We start from the raw sequence: 22,608 nt of genomic DNA, 5'->3' as shown, positions 1-22,608 counted from the left end.
ATAAAATTTATTTATTATGTCGGTATACCAACGCCATCTTGTAAATAATTTTTCAGCTATTTTCAGCACAGTTTTCAGTTTATGTCAGGAAGTGCTACAAACTCATGCTAGATGTCGCTACGTCCCTTTCAGGGAGGCTTGTTTTGTTTTCAGTCGCAGGGTATGTGTCAGAATTGTCATGGCGCTTGCCCGAAATGTCAGCTAGGTAGCGGCTCGTATACAAAGTAAAATTAGTAAGTTATTCTGTATGATGTAGTTGCATTTGCACCGCGCAGTGTGTTCAGAGTGCGAGCGCCCGCGAAGTAATGTCAGTGGCCGACAGAAATGCTGTCGGCGATGACAAGAAAACGGCCTTTTGTGAGGACAGCACCGACAGTGATAATGATACGGAAAGGAAGCCCCTGCTGCGGAGGATATCAACCAGCAAGTGCGTCGGTAGGCTGGTGTGTATAATGTTTACAAGCTTTTCGTTTGGTCGCGAGTTTGGGCGTGCCAGAAGTCAGCTGTCAAACGCTGCGCGGGACGCGGGGTAACCATGTGTAGTTTCGTCCGAGACACCTTTTTTGGATACAATTTTTAAGTATTTTAATCGTTGAATAAATGAGGTAGGAACGTTTGACCTATTTAGCGGCAAGCAGGAGGGGAGCTGAGGTGACTACGATTTGGAGCGAGACAACATAATGTTTTTATTCGCGCTGGATAATTATGCGCCCGAAATTGGCACACAGGTGCGACGGTATCTGGGCCGCCTAATTGCTGAAAGATTTTTGGCGAATCTTGAGATTTCAAGGAATACACCAATATACTAAGACCAGAATTATTTAATTAATTAAATAATTTTCAGTTATTATTTATACGTGAATCCTTTTGTGTTTTCCCTCTTATGTAGGTAAGTAGGTATGTACCTAGATATTTTTTTAGTTCATAATAACAGTCATCATATTACTTAAAAAAAAAACTTTATGTTGTCCGTATTTTTTTTATCTAAAAAGTTTTTTTATTTTTTAATCTATGCAGGTATTTTTTTTATTTTAGTTTCATTAAGTAAATTAAAACATCCATTAACGAACTTCAAATAGTATTATAAAATTTTAATGTCACCTGAGGACAAAGCAAAAAATACTTTAATATAATTGAAGCCCGCCATAATCGCGTAAAAGCAATGACCTTTAAAGTAGTAGGCACTTCAAATTACCAAATTCTAATACACCTATTGAGAAAACTACCCGCGATCGAAAAAAAGTCGAAACGTTTCTAAGCAAATTGCTACCCAGACCACTGAACACGTAAGAAGTCACTTTACAGATGTTTTCAGAGTATTTTTGGAACTTCTCAGTATTTTGTCATCGAGTTATTATTAGAATTCTAACAAAAAGTCAGATTTACAATATTACATATTTATATTGGTCCTCATCTTTTTATAAACTCGAGTTATTTTCGAGACTTACTCGACCGAAAACGACGTTTACATATTAGTGTGTACGTTCTTATTTCACTTCATAATATTACGTACAAGACCAGGTTACATTTATACCAAAAAGCCTAAACTACATAATACTTGGGAACATTATCATTTATCACCCCATAGACTAAACTTTGAAACTTCTCACGTCACAAACCGAATTCTAACTAAGTACACGCAACCTGTCAATAAGCTGTCAGTGCCGTCGAATCCCGCACTATCTCCCGTGTGTGGGCACCCTACGCGTCCGCCCGGACGTCCGGGCATCCGGCCGCGTCACAAACTGGGTCGCGTTTTGGTGTTTGACGTGACAGAGCGGTAAGGAGGGTCCTTGGTTGTGGTGGTGCGAGGAATAGAATAGTTCGTTTGATTCATGGGACACATAAGCGACACCTTTCAAGCTTACCTACTCGAATATGGGATAGTTGTTGAAGGTCATGTCAATACATGACCTTCAACAACTATCCCTACAAATCTAATGGCCGAGTTCTTACCTTGTGACGGGTGGATTGGTAGGTAGGTACTTACTGGTTTTACTGGTTGACAGATCAAGACTTTACGTACAAGTAAAATTTGAGATCGACTTAAGATTCCTAAGAAGAAGTAAACGAAATAATGAAAGACAAATTGATTAGTCAAAGTTCTTTAATCTAATTAACCAAAGACATGTAATTTCAGGACCCATTAGGATAATTTGTCATTTTACGTAGGCTGCGGTACCACACGGTTAGAATACCAAATAGGACTTTGTATTTTGTATGGACAGTTGAAACAATTGGTTGATTTTTACGCACGCACAGCACGAGCCTCAGTAAACTCCCGTACTACACGCGAGTATCAAAGAATAGACGTGTCTGAACTCCGAAGCAGTTGTCCCGTGACGTCACGCGCGTTGTGTGTAAAGTGCGACGACCTTAGCTTAATCAAATCGTTTTATTTTTCTTAAAATGTTTAAATATATTTTTACTGAATAGTATGAAAGTTATTGTAACAAAAGGTATTCAACTTTTTTTATTTAGTTATTTTAACAAAGGTTTTAATTGAAACGCAAAAATATAGACCTACAAGAGAAACAAAGCGATTCAATAAAACAATTTTTCGAATGAATCTTTAAATTTTTTTTTATTTTGACATTTAACTTATTTTTCTGACAGACTCGTTTAGAACTATTGCGATGTTTAACTTTTTTAGTTATTTATTCTTTTAGGCAAATTTTAAAAAATCAACAAGAAATCTTCAAAATTCCCACTTTTATCCCGCCACCAACCTACTGTGGTCACCCTACGAGTCTGCAACGCATCCGGACGTCCGGGCGTGTCAATCTTTAGCGAGCGACCCAGTTCGATGCGTCCCGCGCCGCAAATGACATGGCTCTTCAATATGACGAGCGCCTATGCATGCTGTATCTTCTATCAAGCGACAAGTACGGCCAGACTTGATGGCTCGACGTCTTTTAATATCTTTGGTACCAAGAAGGCTGGTACAACGTCTTTATCTATTTTATTTTTTTAATAAATACAGGGTGGCCAGGGAGTTAACATTCAAAGCTAAAATTTAGATTCCTTACATGAAGGTGTATCTAAGTCACCCCCATGTATGTTCTACGATATTTCTTAGTTTAGGAGATAGATAGCTTTGAAAGTTGAACATCATTGGAAGCTTCTCTAACTAACGTACGTAAGTAAGTAAAAACAAATTACAAGTGCTCGCCAGAATGAGAAAAACATTAAAAACCAACCATAGATGAAAAGAAAAAAATACAAAATTTACTTAATTTACAAGAGTTAGGTACTATCTCCTAAACTAAACAAAATCGTAGAACATACATGGGGGTGATTTAGATACACCTTGATGTGTAAGGAATTTAAATTTTAGCTTTGAACGTCAACTCCCTGGCCACCCTGTATAATGCCAAAAGAATTGCACAAATTGTTCTTACATAATCATTTAAAATAACTTCGACAGAAAATGACGTGTATTTTTATTAAAATGAATTGCGAAAAAATACTAAAAATAGACTTATTTATAAATGCTTTTTTATAATTTAGTCCTACCTACCCGCTTTCAATCTTTGTAATGAATTTTCATATTAAACAATCAGGGTAAAAGAAAAACATAAAGCTGTAAATCTTTTAACGTTTATCTCGTAACATTAATTATCGTGTTTTTTCAGCGAAATCTCATTACAAACGTGGGGATTTACATTTCCAAGCTTCAATTTTCTTTCAAAATTCCTTGTCGGTAATTAAAAATATTGTTTTTAAATTCTCTAGGTCCACAATACGAAGTTTAGATTTAAACACAAATGTTGCTCATTTAATTAACCGTATAAATATTCAGAATAATGAGACATTAAGGACAATTAAACGATAAATCAAGTTTTCTTACCTTTCCTTAACTCAGTCTACTTTAAACTATGCTCTAAAGGTGCCAAAAAAAGTAAACTGAAGTGCCCCCGACTTCGTACGCGTGAAAATTGTTTGAATGGACATGGCGCACAATTTTTGTTGAAGATGCCAAAAAAAACTACATAAAATTAGAATGAATACTGTATTTTTACTTTTTTGATATCTTTAAAAATGACTGAAATATTCAAGCTCAAAGTGCGCTCTTCCGCTAGGAGCGATTTTCCGCGCGGATTTTGAAAATGTGACGTAGTAACATGAAAAGCTGCATGTAAGATATTATCTGTGTACAATGGTTAGAATGGTTAGTAGGGGAGCCGAAGCGGGGATTTCGGGACTTACTAAAGAGTGGCAGACTAACATACAAGGAAATACTTTGTACCTGGTTGATTACCTCTAAGTATGAATTTTTGATATAAAACGGCATTAGTTCTTATGCCTCTCACCCAAAAAATACCTCAATTAAGCCCAAATTTGAGACCGCAGCCAAACTTTGAGTGACGGTGGAAACTAGCCTAGATGGAGGACACATGAAATTGAAATTCTGCTTCTTCATTGATAAAGACTTATCATTTACCATACCTTATCATTTTGTATTCCATTTTCAAGTCACTTTTTTTTCGTTTACTGTTTAAACAAAACGTGGGATTTTTTTAAATCTCAGGTCTTTTGAACGCACATCTGAACGATGTCTGGTTTTAATTTCTTCAGTTACTCCGTGACCATGGCGCTTGCAACAGTGCCGAAATATTGGAAACTCAAAACTAAGGTACATGGTAGCAATCCCGTCAGTAATAATAATAGGAAAATATCTTGAAAAATAAGTAAATCGTATATTACTATATGTAACTAATTTTATTCTGTATCATACTTATAACTAATGCACTTCATTCAGAACTAGAAAACGATTCCAAGGATTCCACTTTTCTTCAATAGATGATCAAGATAAAGAGTTATTTATTATAAATTGCTCTTCTACCATTTCAATTATTCTATCTTACATCTTACTTGATGAAATCTTTTTCAATTTTATTTACATGGTCATAACATTTTCACCATTCCTCTGCACCAATTTGTGAGGTACACCTGAAACCCCCGATAAAGCAGCTATTATAAGAATAATATTAAAAAAAACCCTCCTTTTGACGCAGTTAGGTAATAAACTAAATGTATCCAATTTCACTCCAACTTACTGTCAACTCAACGACGCGCTTTAAAATCAAACATTGACTTTGAATTATGCCTTATTTTACAATACACATTGAAAACAATATGACTTGCTTGAGCTTTTTCGACTTTTTCACAAAAATAACAAATAGGCATGAAGAGATTACAAAATTTCTGCAGCGACTGACAGTTCACTTGATTTACTTTGACAGGTGACAATAAAGCCATAGACATTTGCCATATGAAAGACACCTTTTCCAATATTTTTGTTTGCCATGAGATTCTGGTACACCTATACCTATCATTTAATGAAAAAATAAACTAAATTTTTTCAGCACAACGAAAATCTGCATTGGCGCGTAGCAATGCAACGTGACAACTGCAGTTCGGACTTCTTTATGCGTCCACTACACATACAATAAAATTCGAACTATCGCACATTTTTTCTTTTTAATTCTAATTCAGTAAAAAATGTTTTTGAAACCTTCATTCAAAATTCAAAAGTTATTATCATATGGCAGAACTTATTACCAGACTATGTACATTGAATAAAATATTTTTCTTTTTATCATCAAGCTTAGCAGTCTAATAAGTTACTATGACACTCGAGTTAATCCACATTCAGCACCATAGCCTCCCCTTCTACAAGGCCCTCTACAAATGTCAAAACGTCACTTAACCCTTTTAGCACCAGTTCTTTTGTTTTTGAGAAGATATACTCAAATTTTTATATCAATTTAATTATAGTCCAGTCGTTTGGTACAAATTAACGTGGTTACCTGGAAAGTGTTCCGGGAGTTTTGAAAATTGGTGATTAAAATAGATTTCGCTATGCTCTCTGTTAGTCTGTTAGTTAAGTGTGATTGCCGCGCTCGTTGCGAAATTGGAAAAATGCTGCCTTGAGAAGATTTTTGATAGTTACATTCTTTCCTATTTCGTCGTTACAGCCAAATGACGTTCACTGCTGGACAAAGGCGAGAGGCCTTTGGGTTTTCCATAGGTTTTTCATAATGAACAGTCCTGCGCTGCCCGCATTCAGGTTCTTCCCGCGACCTTTACCAGATCGTCGGTCCACCTAGTAGGAGGCCTGCCCACGCTACGTCTTCCAGCCTGTGGTCGCCACTCAAGAAATTTTCCGCCCCAATGGCCATCGTCTCTACGAGCTATGTGTCCCGCCCACTGCCTCTTGATTTTAGCAATTCTGCGTGCTATGTCGGTCACTTTGGTTCTCCTGCGGATCTCCTCATTTCTGATTCGATCACGCAGGGAAACCCCGAGCATAGCCCGCTCCATTAATTACCCTTTGGGTGACCTTGAGCCTTCTTATGAGGCCCATAGTAAGCGACCACGTTTCAGAACCTTAAACTTTCCTATTTATTATACGACTAGCTTTTGCCTGCGGCTTCACCCGCGTGAAATTTAGTGTCACAGATCGGCATAAATTATAGCCTATAATGTTAATCTGGGTTACAAACAATAATATTGTACAGTTTCAACAAAATCCGTTGAGGACTTTTTGCGTGAAAGAGTAACAAACCCGAGACACAGGAATCTTCCTAGTTCAGGTATCAACCCACCAACATTCTTACTAGAGATGAAACGGATATCCGGTAACTATCCGGTAGGCCGGATATCCGGCCTAAATTTACTATCCGGCCGGATACCGGATAGTAACTCACTATCCGGCCGGATACCGGATATTAAAAAACTACGACAATTTCCTATTACTAAAATGAAATACATTGATCTTTGAGGTAAATATCAATAAAATGGCATATAATAATGACGGCTTTCATTTAAAGTCCAAAAAGTTACAAAAAAGCCATATTAAGGCCTTTCAAAAAACTAATTTCTTTTTCTGGGCTATTCTCTCTAATGGCGAATACATAAATGGTAAATATCTGTTAATGTCGAAATATTGCCAAATAAAATAAGCGATCTTTTTTTCACTGATGATGGTCTGATGTGATGATGACATGATGCAGTTCAGTCAGATTACGCAGCAAGTAAACTAATTTAATTTTCGCTATTCAATCACACACTCACGATGGCAACCGAAATCGCCCGAATTAATCTGCCCCCTAGACAAGTGGCAAAATCTGACATTCTATTCGGACGAATTCGATTTTCGAAAAGTGTGACTAGTCTAATCTACTAATAGACCCACTGATCGCGTTCGAAGCACCGCTAAACTAGACACGAAATGCAACGAGACAATGATGGGCCAACTATCCGGCCGCCGGATATCCGGCTATCCGGCCAGCTGCTAGGCCGGATAGCCGGTATCCGGTATCCGGCCAAACAACTATCCGTTTCATCTCTAATTCTTACTTTTTGTTTTTCCTGATTGTTTGTTATCATAATTTATCTGTTATGTTGGTGGGAAATAAACATTACTTTACTTTATTTTAAACTTCCAGACATCCAAACTTTCGCATTTATAATATTAGTAGGATACAATTATGTAGGTAATGTAGAAACAAACAAGACAAAAAAAATGTATACTTCAGCAACGCGATTTTTTTTATACTTCAGCATATTTAGGACACGCGGCAGCGTGTCCTGCCATGATCAAAGAAAAAAGAACTCGCAATTTAGCAGGTACATTAATTTGACTGTTTCACAACTCTAAATCGATTTAACTTACATTACATGAAATTTATCACATTTATCAAAGCTTCTTAGCTTGTCTATGTCCCAAAAATTATAAAATGAAAAAAGTAGTTGTCAAAAACCTTTTTTAAGGCGGATTTTTTGCAATAAGGCGGGCGCGCGCGCGGCTATAAACGAGATCACAAAATTCGGAAAGAACATAGCGAAATCTATTTATTCACCAATTTTCAAAAATTCCGGAAAACTTTCCAAGTAAAATTAACAAATAACTGGACTATTTACTCGTTATTGAGCACAGAGACACAAACTTGGTTATTTTTCCAGAAAATTTATATTTAAGTGCATAAATGTAAAAATTGCTTCATAGTGCACAAAATTGGCAATAGGTGGCATAATAATGGTTACTTTTTTAGCGCCTAGTTTGAAATGTGATTGAACGATGACAACTAACAACAGTTGTCAGTTAGGTAAAATTTTATTGTAGTTGGAAAAAGACAAAAAGTGGTAAATGGGTTAACGTGCGGGGGCTGCAAAATCATGTTGTGACGTCACGCGCGAATATTGGAAATTTTTGAAAATTTTAAAAAGTCCGTAAACTTCTCGAGGGTCTATCTTCGGTAATACTGGATGGATTGAGGTGAAATAAAAACTAGTGTAATGTGTGTGATCTAAACTTTAAATTAAGTCATAATTTAACTTAATATTACAACTTATGCGTGTTGTCCATTACATTTCCCGTTTTTGTAACATTTTTCTCTACTGTTCCGCCCCTATTGGCCGTAGCCGTAGCGTCGGGTGATGTTATAGCCTAAAGCCTACCTCGATAAATGGGCTATCTAACATTTCAAATCGGAATTTTTTAAATCGGACCAGTAGTTCCTGAGATTAGCGCGTTTAACCAAACAAACAAACAATATTATAGATAGAAGATAGATTAAATGGAGATAGGCTAATCCACGCAGGGCACGACCACGACCTTCAGAGGCGCCATTCTCGCACTCCCGCATTCAAAAGTGTCCTATAATGAGCCCTTTAAATAAGCCCTCCAAAACTTGCCCTTAAATGTGTAATCCTCCACACGTGTTTAGTTGGCCTGGTTTGAAACGTGAAGGTTGGGATCTTTTGTGGCCTTTAGAAATGCCTAAAATGGGCACATGCGTATGAGAAGCTTTCTATGGGCATTTGAAACGACTGTCACGTGCCAAAATATGTATAGGTACATCATTAAAATTTCAAATAAAAATCATATAAACGTATGACAAAGGAATAATTTACATAGAGTTGCATACTTATGTGCTCGTGTCTGTGCTAAAGGTGCACGTGAAATACTTATTCAATTTCAAATAATTTTATTTCGGAAAACAGATTCCCTATTAACGTAGCTTACAATTAGGATTATTGTGGAGGTAGTATAAAAATAGCATATTCTTGAAATATAAATTTTGTAGGAACGTAGTACCTACTTTTTATTTGTACGTTAAAATATGATATTTTATTGCAAACTTTGCGGACAAAAAAGGATCAGCGTACGGACGGACATTATGAAAAGAACATTTTCTTGTATCATCGGATATCCATCATCGGTGTTGAATTGATCGTCCCTTTATAAAATATACATTGAATTTTATGTATTACATAAAAGGCGTTAGAGAAGGATTAATAAGTCGATAAGGTAAGTGCCCCCTACTTCGGTATATTAAGGCTCTTACGACTTTAACATTTTATTTAAAAATAACCAAGCATGATATCAGTATGAAAGCTTTTGTATGCTAAACTTTGGTCTTTTGACAGTAAGTTAATACATAATTTATAGTTATATAGTTTGAACTTTTTTTTATATTAATTGTTCTGCGGACCACTTGTTTGGATCCTGTTTCGTGACAAAATTTTGCTCTGTTTCTAAGTTCGTGAACTCATGTCCCCTATTTCGGGATAAGGTTTTATGCATACAGTTAGGATATTTTAATAATGAGTAAGGGTTTAATAAATTTAAAAACGATAATAAAAATTTACAATAAAATAATTATGTGAAATTGACGATATTACTTACCTGAAATATTCATAAGAAATAATGTGTCTAGTATAATATTTTGATTTGTTAATTCTAACAATATGTGAAATTATTTAAATAACCATTAGAAATATAGAGGGGGGGGGGGGACTTAACCCCCCCCCCCCCCTCGTACCCATAAAATTTGTATTGTCATTTCTAGCGATATCTGAAAATATTTATATAACCATTAGAAATGTGGGGGGACTTACCCCCCCCCCCCTTCGTACCCATAAAATTTTGATTTGTAACCCCCCCCCCCCCTTCTCCCCATAATCCCACCCCTGGAGCTGTTTCAAGTGAGGGTAGCGCCCCCCCCCCCCTGAAAATAACCCCAGATACGCCAATGACTCATAATAAAAGTAAGTAATTAATTAATTTCTTAGGTAGGTAAGTATTAAAAACTAAAAAATATGTCGATTTCTTTGATGGTGTGTGTCATAAAAGTACCTAACACCATACATTTATATATCACGAACTTGGAAAAAAGTAACAATAATACGGTTCCTTGTTTCGTGATACTGATTATTCCAAATTCCCCAGGTAAAATTCATGGATTATTGTCAAAATGTGTCAATTAACTATTATCTATCCCATATACAATACAAATAAACAAAGATAAATAAAACAAATCGAAATAAAACCAAAATTATGCTGGTACTACTTATGCTAATTTATCTTAAAATTGGTCATATATGTGAACTTCAAACTCGTGTCATATAAATTCTAGTGAACGAAACATATACCGAATTTAGGTCACGAGAAACTTAAATAAATGCATTATTTGTTTCATAACTTACATTTAAATTATCATAAATAATTATTTAAAAACCAAGCATCAAAATGTTATCCATAATATCCTTGAATCGGTAGTGTCACGAAATAGGGGACACACGAAAAATAATATGTACGCTATTTCGTGAGTCAATTAATCGCAATTTTAAAGGAATTCTACGTTTTCATATAACTTTTTTCTAAACCAAATCAATTGCCAAGGAACACATGAAACCACTATTACAAGTTTTATTTAAATGGACGTTCCTTCGCCTTTTTATAAGCTTAAGAAGTTGGAGCGCTAACCTTACGGTGAGAGCAACCTTTGCAAGCCGCACGGCTGTTTTTGGCTCTTTGAGAGTTTGAAGCTTCGTATTACTCTCATTTTTGGCGCCACAATGCTGGTACTTGGTTTTTTAGATAGCTTAAATAATAGAGTTTTTTCAGTAATGAAGAATTTTTATAAATAATATTCCATTTGCTTATTATTTGAGCTAGAAAAAAAACTTACGAACTTACGTACTATCACGAACTAGTAGCCGTTTACCTTATTTCAAAGTGGTTTAGGAATTAATATCAAAACAAAGTGAGTAATATTCCCAAACCCTTCTTGTTTTCTGGAATTTATGATACCTTACTATAAACTTACTTATTAGTACTTAATGAATAGAGACAATACGTCGTTAGAAAGGCTCACTAAATTGTTTATGTAAGACCTGAAAAGAAATGCATCGGTTGCGTTAACAGAATGACGTCAAAATCAACCGAACGCTGTAGAAAGAGGTGGTTTGACGTAACATCGAAAGTCATAAACTCATAAAACTCATTTAGTTTTGCAAATAGGCTTTTAAAAAGCACTTTTACACGTCCCAGTATTAACCCTACCACTGCTTCCAGACAATAAATGGGCCAGTGCTGAGAAGAAGCAGCGCAAGAAACTCAGTCACTACTGTCAACCTCCTTTTCAAAGTCAAATGATCGATTTCCTTCAACGAAAACCTTTGATCGATTGCTCCATTGATCGATGCCTTAGATTAGTTCGAATTCCCCGATGTAATAATTCACCGAAAACCAACTTTGCGATACTTGTTTCGAACGAAACATTTCACTGATAAATGAAGTCAATGTACGCTATAGATAAGTACCTACTTGTTTATTATTAAAATGTCTATTGATTTTGCGTAGGGGACCCCTATGCAAAGAATTGGCAAACATTGGCCTTGAATAGGGATAGAAGATAGAAAAACACAATAAATCGATAAAAGAAAATTTTAACACCAATGTCATTTTACTCATCATATTTTCGCAATTATTGTCAGAGGCTTTTCTTAAAATAAGTAGGCTGATAGCTTCCATCCAATATTGGGCTATAATTAAGTTCTTATATTCCCTGAACTAAATTTAACACACTGTAAATGGACACAGTAGTCTTATTTTCCATTATTTTTATTTTAAGTAAGAAAGTGTCTAATATAAACAATCATCGTAGAACATCCTGTAGTCATGTGTAACATGTAACTCCGATATTCCCGAAAGTCTCCATTTTAAAAGAAAGATTCGCTTATTAGTTTTTCTAATCACTACTTTTCCGAATCAAATTATTTCTATAAAAATCTATCTATATGTCTAAAATAATAATATTTTCAACCCGGAATTTGATTTTTCTCCTGCACTAGAGTACATTGTTGGAGTTATCCTATTTAGTTAATTTCCATGCCATGTTTTAAATTGCTCATATTTCTAGAAATTCGCGATTCCAATCATACTTTGCGGTCGTACTGTTCCTTCAATTCGTTATGTCTACCGTGAGAGCGGCCGGCTGCTGTTTTAATTAATATGAAGTAAGTTTGCAGTAGCAAATTGTATCGAGTGACGAGACTGGACAAGACCAATTTAGATAAAGTCGAGTTCGCAACTCGATTCCAAGTTTGAGAACAATATTGTTTATTAATTTCCTCTATTTACCTGCCAGAGGTTTGTTTACATTGAACTAGATTTCAACTGCAGGTTAACTGGCTTGGCATTTTTAATTATAAAATGATGTTTATGTGCCTAAATATTCTGTGTGCATAATTAATGATTATAGTGTGCTTCATCTTCAAAATGATAAAGACTTACAGAGAGACACCCTGTCATGGTTCAAAGTCCTAGAGCCACACTTCTTCTTCTTTTCGTGTCGACAACAAACCTACACAGTGTCAGCCCAAAACTCCGCCACAAGAGTGGCGTTGTCAGTAGCACTCATCAAATCCTCCTGAGTGCAGTTGCTTGGGCACTTAGGTATAGTTTGGTTACTGCTTACACAAATGAGTGACTATCGAACTGGAGGTTACTACTAACAGGTACTTTGATTATAAGGAAATAAATGTTGTGTAAATTAAACAAACTATTGTGTAATGAGCTAAACCTGGTTTGGTTATAGGTTAACACTCAGTTCGCTAGTCACTCATACTCATTTGTGTAAGCAGTAACGAAACATTTTTTCAGTGCAATACCCAGATGGACATTCGATTACGAAGTCATGCAGAACCTGTTATGAGGTGTTTTACTCTGGCTCTGATATTGCGGGTGCGAATCTACCTGTACCTATAGGAATCATTGAAATGATTCTTCCATTTCTATATTAAGAAAGAAAGAAACATTTATTGCCATGGACATCACAAAAGACAAAAGATCTAAATAAAAAAAAGCAAATAAGACAGAGGTGACATAAAACATACAATGGAAGAGAAAGTAAACTGAGCAGTGCCACCCTGTATTAGTACTTCATTACTTTAGAAGCTCAAATCTGTTACAGCATATTAAATAAAGTGCTTGATAATACAAATAAACGGAAAGATTGTGTACGTGATAAATATACAAACGCAAATAGATTTCCTTTGTAATAAAGACAATCCCCTATTTATAAACTCAAGTTTATGAGAAGTGTGAAGATGATTAGTTCAATTCCAAGATTGTGAAAAAGGTCAAAGCATCTAATATAACATAATTTTTATCAATCGTCATAACTGAATTACGTTTTTGCAGTGGCGTCAAAAGTCACAACACCTATTCTAGGTTATTAATAGTTTTACGACATAAATAAAATTCTCAACGACTATTTTACGATCACGATGAGTGCGCTTATAGTCTCCCTGAATAATATCCACAGTATTATAATAACTATAAAACTAACGAGATATTGAAAGAATTAATCCGCGAGCTGTCTCGTTATAACGCGTCTAAACAGACGGACACACGATCTATTTATAGATAATTCTCACAACTCGAATGCGTTGAATATTTATAACACTTGAAAGAACGGTGCACGTGTGTTATAAATGTAATCTTGTCATTTTTGGGACGGATTAAGATTTGTGTACAATGTACATGTTCCTAAGGATGGGTTTAGAATACTGACATCAATACTCATTTAATTTATTGCAGATCATAACAATCATAATCTTACTAGATAGTGTAGTATTGTATTGTGTTGCATTGGAGACACTTTTTGTACAAAATAATGTCAGGAATAAGTACCTACTACATAATTCTTCTTGTCTTGTCGAGAACAAACCTACACAGTCTCAGCCCAAAACTCCGTTGTCAGTAGACTTCATTAAATCTTCCTGCGTGCAGTTGTCTGGGCACGCAGGGCACGAAATCATGTGTTTCGTCGACTGGGAAACAAAACCACACTTGCACTCCAAGTTTGAGCCATCCAAGAATCCCCACTTGAACAGATTGTCCTTACTATGGCCGACCTGCGTCCGAGTCTATTTAAAGACTTCCAGATAAGCCAGGGGAGCTGATGTCCAGGCGCAGGACTATCAGACATGGGAACAAAAGGGCAGGGAAGATCCATAACCTGCATCACTCTTTTGAACGATCGTCATGCTGTTAGCTGTTGTGACGTGATCTTAATTTTCATTCTCTTGCTATTTTGTATTATGCCAGCTTTAATCCTTCAAGGCCCGCGAATCTAGACACAATAGATAAATCAATTGTTATGGCATTAATGTATGCCGTCTGGGACTTTAAAGGTTAAGTAAGCTTCAAAATGGGTCACAATGCGACACGTGTACATTTGTTAGACACATAAAAACTGTAGGTATCTGCGAATAATTGAACGGTCAACAACAAAAAGATATCTGATGGACAAAAAATTGTTTTGCTACGAAAGCTCATAAGCTTCAATTAATTAAAATTGAATTCCTTAATATGCGAACGTGAGTGAGACAATTGAAATAGAGAAACACGGGTCTCACGCAACATTTTATATTTTATTTAAAATCTTTTATTACAAGCCGATATCACCGATAAAGCAACAATTAGTTTCCAATAAAGCCTATTTATTTTGTGCGAGGTTTTAAGGCAATGTCGTTCTGAATCATCATTTCAGCCATAGGATGTCCACTGATGAACATAGGCCTAGAATAGCCCTCAACGATTACCATAATGAACGGTTCTTAGCGGCCTGCATCTAGCGCCTCCGTACTACCTTTATGAGGTCGTCAGTCCACTGATTTATCTTCTTACCATAATACCGAATGGTTATGCAAACATCTGGCATACATTTGCGTACGTGTGAGACCGACGGGTGAACTGAAGTACTGAACCCAGTAATTTGCATTCCTCGGGAATGTCTTCGGGACACTATGTTAATTGGGTTACCCTATTCTGGATGCAGCTCTGATTAGGATGAAATAAGCATTATCCGAGTGTGCAATACACCTAATATTTTCATTCCAAGAGCAAAGGTCGGCCACAATAAAATAGAAAAGTAAAACGTCTACACGTAGACTCTACAATTCTACATGTCCCTACCCCTATATCAGAGTAAATACAAATGAGTAGGTTATCTTCATAGAAACGCACCGGGCGCGATTTGTATGTGAGCGCGCCAATACGTATGCTGCGCGCACGCACACACTGACAAAATTTAACGTGGATTAGCGGGGAGCCAGTCGTGGTTGCGCTGAATTTTGTCAGTGTGTACTGGCGCACTCACATACAAACCGCGCTCAGTGCGTTAGATAACCTACCTAACTAGCTAACCTACTCATTTGTATTTACTCTGCCTATATTTTATGCCGTTTAGTTATACCTAGTCACAAATCATAACACGAGTCTAATGACATTCGTTCTGTTTGTAGTAAAAAAATATTACGAGTATGTGCTGATGCAGACTTGTAAGTTTAAAAATCATGTAACCATTAAAACTGTGGTGGTAGGTGCACTAAGGTTGCCCTGACACATTCTACTGCTTCCATTTGACTGTGCCCTCTCATTTACATTCCCGTAGGCCATGTTAATTAGGTTACCCTATTGTGGTCACATCCCTAGCTGGGAGTAACGACCGCCCAGAACAACATTATCGTGCCGTGTAGCGCTGGCGCGGTGCCAGAACAGCGGTGCTACTCCGAAAACTTTCGAAGTTTCGATTGTTGCCATCACTCTTATACAAAGCAGGATGCCGGCATGAGCGACGGTGACAGACAGATCCGAAATAATGTGAATAGAATTACAGAGTAGGCCTGCAAAGACGGTAATTGATTGGAGTAGTCTTCGATGCAATGGTGGCTCGTTTGCATTTGTTGAGGAGGTAACAATAATATTGTGTAGTACGACTGAGTACGCGCATTTTTGAGGGAATACTTATTTTCAACGTCATCTAACGTGTCTAAATATGTAGGGGACTGTCCTTAATAAAACGTAAGAATATAAAATTTTTGTTCTACTTAAAACATAAGTCACGTGGTTTTACCAGGGTAAACAGTGGTTATTAGCTAACGTAAAATTACTTTATTTACATAATTAACTGGCAAATTGAAAAGAAAACTATAGACCCTCATTAGTTACAAATATCTAGGAGTTACTTGTATTTGCCAGATGTAAAAGATGCAGAAGTTTGGAAATCGTAAACTGCTTCATTCACTGCTGCAATCCATATATCTTCAGCAACTATTTAACTTACATGGTGCTTTCAAATTATAGTTTAATAATAAAAATAAAATAAAATAAAATAAAAATCATTTATTTTCAGACAAAAGCAGTCCATAGTTTGGTTAGTAACAATTTGAACTTAGAGACTATATTAATTAATAATCCTCGTCACTTTCAACCCCAGTTTTTCCAAAATTCCTGATGTTGCATTTAAAATTAAATGTAATTTTAGTCGCCATCCACTTACCACCACTTTTTCCATTATTTTTATTAGTTAAAAGACGTTAACAGCTTATCCCGCGTGTATCTTGGGCGGTGACGTCACCCCAGTAATGGTACTCTTAGCGTCCATTAGAGGGTCGCAGTAACGCCGACTATCCACTGGGAGAGGGGAAGTCCCTTTGAAAATGAAAATCCTTCAAATATGTCTGAGAAAAGGATTGGTTTGGCCCACCCGTAAGCTTATATTGCAGTAAAGAAATATGATACGACAGAATGATCTCATTATTTACTTAAGAAGCCATCGTTTATGAATCGACTACTCCAATTATCTACTTTGTCTAAAGGCTGATTTCATCCACAAAGACGTACCCCACCATTCTTCCGTTAATGTTTGAGTGTTATCGGTACATGCTAAATTATCAATGAGTACACACTCACACTACAATAATGACACTCGGATGGCTCGGGTCAAGCTCTTCGCACCCCGCGCTTCCCTCGACGAAAAATTGGTGGGGCGCGTCTTCGTGGATGAAACGATCTATACCTTCCTACGTTTTCCCGAGGACTTGAATAACAGTAAAAATGTATTTTAATAAAATCTACGCCAAGATATCCCATAAAACATGCATATCTTGCGCTGTGCACAGCGTCAAACATAAGAGCTCTTCGTGGGTCTTAATTAAGGGTGTTTCTACGCAGCCGCCAGCTGTATCGTATTTACGGCGCTTTTGTATCGTGCTTTATTAATATCAACACTTGTAGTTAATAGAGGAAATATGTATAAAACACACATGTCTCGTAATTTAGTAAATTATTGGCACAGAAATTAATTAACTTGTAGGAGATTAAGAAAATATTCTGTTGTGTAGCATTCTTCATAAAGTTGTACAGATTGAATTATAATGACAAAGTTTTTACTATTGTTGTTAAAAAAAACCGGCCAAGTGCGAGTCGGACTCGCGCACCGAGGGTTCCGTACAAACCTGCAAGGTTTACAAAGTTCGTTCATTACGACAATCGAGTCATAACTATGGTATTTTCCCTTGCGTGTAGTTGCGAGTTTCAAAATATGCGGTATCAATGGTTGTACTTTTGCGTTTTGCGTTTTTGCGTTGACTTAGATTTTTTTTTTCACAGGTTAAAGGCAATTAGATCTAAGTATTTGATATGAATTTCAACTTGATAGCTCTACGCGTTCATGAGGAAAAAAGTAATAAGTTTATATTTTGTAATGTAACTACAAATTTAAGGTTTTCGGAATTTTTCCTTTATGTGTGCTATAAAACGTTGCTTCATGCCAAATTTCAAGATTCTAGGTCGACTGGAAGTACCCTTTAGGTTTTGATTCCCTTGCGAGTACTTGCGAGTTTCAAAATATGCAGCTTAAATTGCTGTTTCTTTTGATTGCGTTGACATAGAAGTTTGATTTTGTTACAGCTTAAAGGTATTATAGACCTGAGTATTTGGTATGAATTTCAATTTAATACCTCTACGCGTTTATAAGGAAATGGGTAGTAAGTTTAAAATTATTAAAAAAATACATATTATGTGATGTAACTAAAAAGGACAATGTTCGTTCTCCATACATTGTTCGCCTAAAGAACCAACAATTTTGACATATTACTACCCGAAAGCGAAATAATACGATTCTGTGTGTAAGAACAATGATTCCTGATGGACACTTGCCATAAAATTAATGATTAAGAATATTAAATCACAGCGATTTTATAATATGTCGTTTATGACAACATGGCGTCTAATGTATTGTGTGAATGTATGAACACCGATTCGCGAAAAATGTTTTGTATTGTCGTCACGCCGAGTCGCAGCCAAATAGTATAAAATAATAGAACAAGTTTTAGAAATACAACTCGGCATTCCACTTTTACAATATGCCCACATATTGCACGTAAATAAACAACATGAATCGTAGGTTGTTTCCACCCTTGTCATCTGACACATGAAATAAACTCCTATTGTATTATAGATATCGAAGCCGAATCGTATATAATAATAGAATGGGTTTTGGAGATCACTCGGGGTTCCACTTTTATAAAATACCTACATATTACATAAAAATACCACGAATCATGAGTTTTCTTTTCACCATTTACATCTGACACGAGATAACAAACTCCTATCTCCATGACTACCATCGTAGTCTATGCCAAAGACTACAATATTTTAAGCAAGAAGTTTCAAACCTTAGCGGCTACGGTAACCCCTGGGCCACATACATCATGATAACATTCGGTCGACACCGGAACTAAGTCTTGCGATTATGCAAAAAAGCATCGTATTCTAGTGCGGCTATATCACGTTCAACCGGGGTTTTAATTCGACTAAAGTCCTGACTAAAGACTGGAAGAAAATACGCCGCATTGTATGAGCACTTCGTGTTCGTTAAAGCGGCTTCAGATCTAGAGCCCACATAGTTTTCTTTCCAATAATATCCGCAAGTAGCGCTGCATGATCTTTACAACAAAAACGGCAATAGTTATTAAGGTGCCAAAATTATATGATTACTTTGGCACGGTATTATACACGTGCGAAGATTTGTCATTTTCATTCATTTCTTCATCATCATCATCATTTCAGCCACAGGACGTCCACTACTGAACATAGGCCTCCCCCAATGACTTCCACATCGCACGGTTGGTAGCGGCCTGCATCCAGCGCCTTCCCGCTACCTTTATCAGGTCGTCGGTCCACCTTGTGGTGGGTTGACATTGCAGAATATGACTTTTGATAGGTTCATCATAGAATTCGGCGGGGATATCCTCACGGAGGAAGTTCGTAAAAGGGCGGAACAAGATCTTATAATAATGCAAGGCCGAAGCTGTTACGCGCGTGCTCCTACGTGTAATCCGGCGAGTATGCAATAAATAGTAATGTCTGGTAAATAGTGGTAATACGTATCGTTCGTTCGTTCGTTTCAGCCGAAAAGACGTCCACTGCTGGACAAAGGCCTCCCCCAAGGATTTCCACGAAGACCGATCCTGCACCGCTCGCATACAGGCACCTCCCGCGACCTTCACCAGATCGTCGGTCCACCTAGTGGGAGGCCTGCCCACGCTACGTCTTTCGGCTCGTGGTCGCCACTCAAGAACTTTCCTGCCCCAGCGGCCATCAGCTCTACGAGCTATGTGCCCCGCCCAGTCTATGTCTGTATGCGCTACGATTACAGGGTATCATTTTGCATAGTCGCAAGACTTCACTCCGCTGCTGTCAAATCAATGTCGCATAATGTTATCGCAATGTGTGTGGCCCTTGGCCAAATCACAGAAGCCTATGCGAAGAAAGAGCACTTGAATGACAATAAAAATCAGGGTTACCATTTTATAAGATTTCCTCACTATTGAGGGTAACAAAGTAACATTAATAATCTAGCCATTAATTACATTTATTACCTATACGAGAAAGTAAAGCAACATGCGGTTTTATTTTAATTTGTAAAATATTAAACCCCTCATATTTGTAACAGTTTGTTCCAAGTTTAGTTTTACTGTTTTGTTAACAGTATTGCTGTTTCAGCTGTCACTGTGAAGCTTTGGGAAAATAAATAAATAGAAAAAATATTAACATAAATATTTATTTAAGTTTTTATGTTCATTATCATAATATGCCAATTTAAGTTACACTGTGTGACAGTCTTTGACACTAAACAAACTCTTCAGCTTAATAATACCTACCTACAGGGCGTTTTTATAGTTACTCTTGCTGATGAAACAAGAAGGGTTGATTCTACTACTGAAATACAACTACTTTTCTTACAGGACCAATATCAAATTCTCAAAAAAATTCACATCCTCGTGATGGTGATAATTTCTATGGAGAGGTTTTTTTTATATTCGGTCTCTTGGGATAAGTTATTCCATTTGAGCAGTAGAATTAATCCTTTTTATTCGATCACATATAAAAACAACACAAGTGTTTAGGAAAACTTCTTCTTTGGTATGGTATCACTACGGAGTTATAATGTCGGCAACTCTGTATCACTGACTTGTAACTTTCAAACAGCATGAATAATAAGGGCACCACATTGGTTTTCTTTCTGAAAAAAGGCTTTCAGTTTTAGTACTAACCATTTAGCACTATTTCATTGAAATAAAAATACAATAAACGCACAGAAGACTGAAATTGAGTCAACTGACGTGACATTTATAATTTGTTGACATTATGACAGTTTGACAAGACTAGGGATTGAAAAAGTTTTAATTGAAAAAGAAAAATGACAATTTATTAAAACGATTCACATGGATATAATCGATTAAAAATATTTATAAAATGTTCTGATACTTGCCTGTAGCGATTATCCAATCCTGGTTTCTACTGAAAAACTACCTCGTGGCAAGATTTTAATAAAATAATAAAATCTTTATCTTCTCTTTCACAATCTATAAAAGTTCATTTGGTCTATTATTATACATGTGCTATGAATGAGGGTTTTCGCGATTGAAAAATCCGCGAGATGGCAATACGTAGACGCGAGGTCCAAATGCTGCATGATTGGTGGATATCTGTCAATGTCATGTCAAAAATAACCAATCATGCAGCATTTGGACCTCACGTCTACGTATTGCCATCTGGCGGATTTTTCAATCGCGAAAACCCTCATTGGCATAGATTATGAGAGACTGGCAACTATACTAGGTTGATATCAGGTGATCCGTCTGCTCATTTGCCTCCTGTCACATAAAAAAAAAATATATATGTTTCTCACACTTCAACTGGCATTGGATTCAACATCGGATTCTGACACTTTTACAGTTATGATACCATGAATATCAGTTTATGGTCCTAATTATTTTTATTTTATTTACGACCTTCGACCAGTTGGACACTTTAGATATCTTCTTGTAATAGTGTCAAACTGTCAATATCTTTTTAGCTTTTAACGCAAATCTAGTCTTCAAAGCAGTTTAATCGATTTATTTTATTTTCAAAATCGATATTTTATTGTCTATGATGGCCGCAGGAACATCACTATACATGGACTCCCAGCAATAAAGTACGGTAATGCCTCGTACAGATTTTATCGGCAAAAATTATGGAACTTGATAGGTTTTAGACCATGCCACGCACCAAAACGTCCGGAAGTTGTAATAGTATTATAGAATAAACGTTAAAAGACTTATTTATTTAATTTTTCAATGCTTAAGTGTCCATTAGAATGAAAGGGTGCTTAATGTATTAAAAAAAATAGAAAATAATTATGATGGGTTAATGTTTTTGGGCGGTTTTTTAGGCGGTTTCTGACAATGTCCTTTATGGTTTTTGTAATTTTTCCTTTATCTTTGCTATAAGACGTTGCTTCGTACCAAATTTCAAGATTCTGAGTTCACGGGAAGCACCCTGTAGGTTTTGATTCCCTTGCAAGTGTCGAAAATTTGCGGCATAAACGGCTGTATCTTTTGATTACGTTGGCTTAGAAGTTTGATTTTTTCACAGCTTCAAGGGACAGTAGACCTGAGTAATTGATATAAATTTCAGCTTCATACCTCCACGCGTTCCTGAGAAAAAGGGTCTTGACAGACGGACGGACAGACGGACAACAAAGTGATCCTATAAGGGTTCCGTTTTTTCCTTTTGAGGTACGGAACCCTAAAAATACAAGAATACCGATCAGAATAATGAAACATAAAAACGATTTTCTTATAGAGATCCTATAAGTCTAGATTTATTTAGCAAAGTCCTAATTTGTTACTTTATTCTATTTAGTTCCAGATGTAAAGACAGCTATTAAACAAATCATATTTTTGTATTATGTTTACCTAACCAGATTTTATACTATGCTAAAGTAGGTATAATAACAATATTCGCTTTGCTTTTATTATAAAAAGTAGCAGTTTATCTTCACAACGCTTGATTGAAACTGCACTTTTTATTCAAAGTATTCCTTGTGAACTTAACTGATGCAGCTTAAGAGTAGGCGCACACCGTTGATTTTTAGTTGGCCGATAGTTGTGCCCGATTTTAAATTGTATGAA

General features: G+C 36.3%; 1 protein-coding gene across 1 annotated transcript in view; it reads left to right on the top strand.

Moving 5' to 3' along the window:
• Positions 1-206: 206 nt before the first annotated feature.
• Positions 207-22,608, top strand: part of LOC135079036 (diacylglycerol kinase delta) — a 192,763-nt gene continuing 170,361 nt past the window's right edge. The window contains exon 1 of the mRNA XM_063973669.1: positions 207-443. Coding sequence (XP_063829739.1) covers positions 306-443 — 138 coding nt within the window. The 5' untranslated portion in view covers positions 207-305. The remainder of the gene's footprint in view (positions 444-22,608) is intronic.

This window comes from Ostrinia nubilalis, chromosome 2 (assembly GCF_963855985.1).
Source record: "Ostrinia nubilalis chromosome 2, ilOstNubi1.1, whole genome shotgun sequence".
NCBI classification, from domain to species: Eukaryota; Metazoa; Arthropoda; class Insecta; order Lepidoptera; family Crambidae; genus Ostrinia; species Ostrinia nubilalis.
Note: the sequence above shows the minus strand (reverse complement) of the source record. Positions and strands in the feature narration are given on the sequence as shown.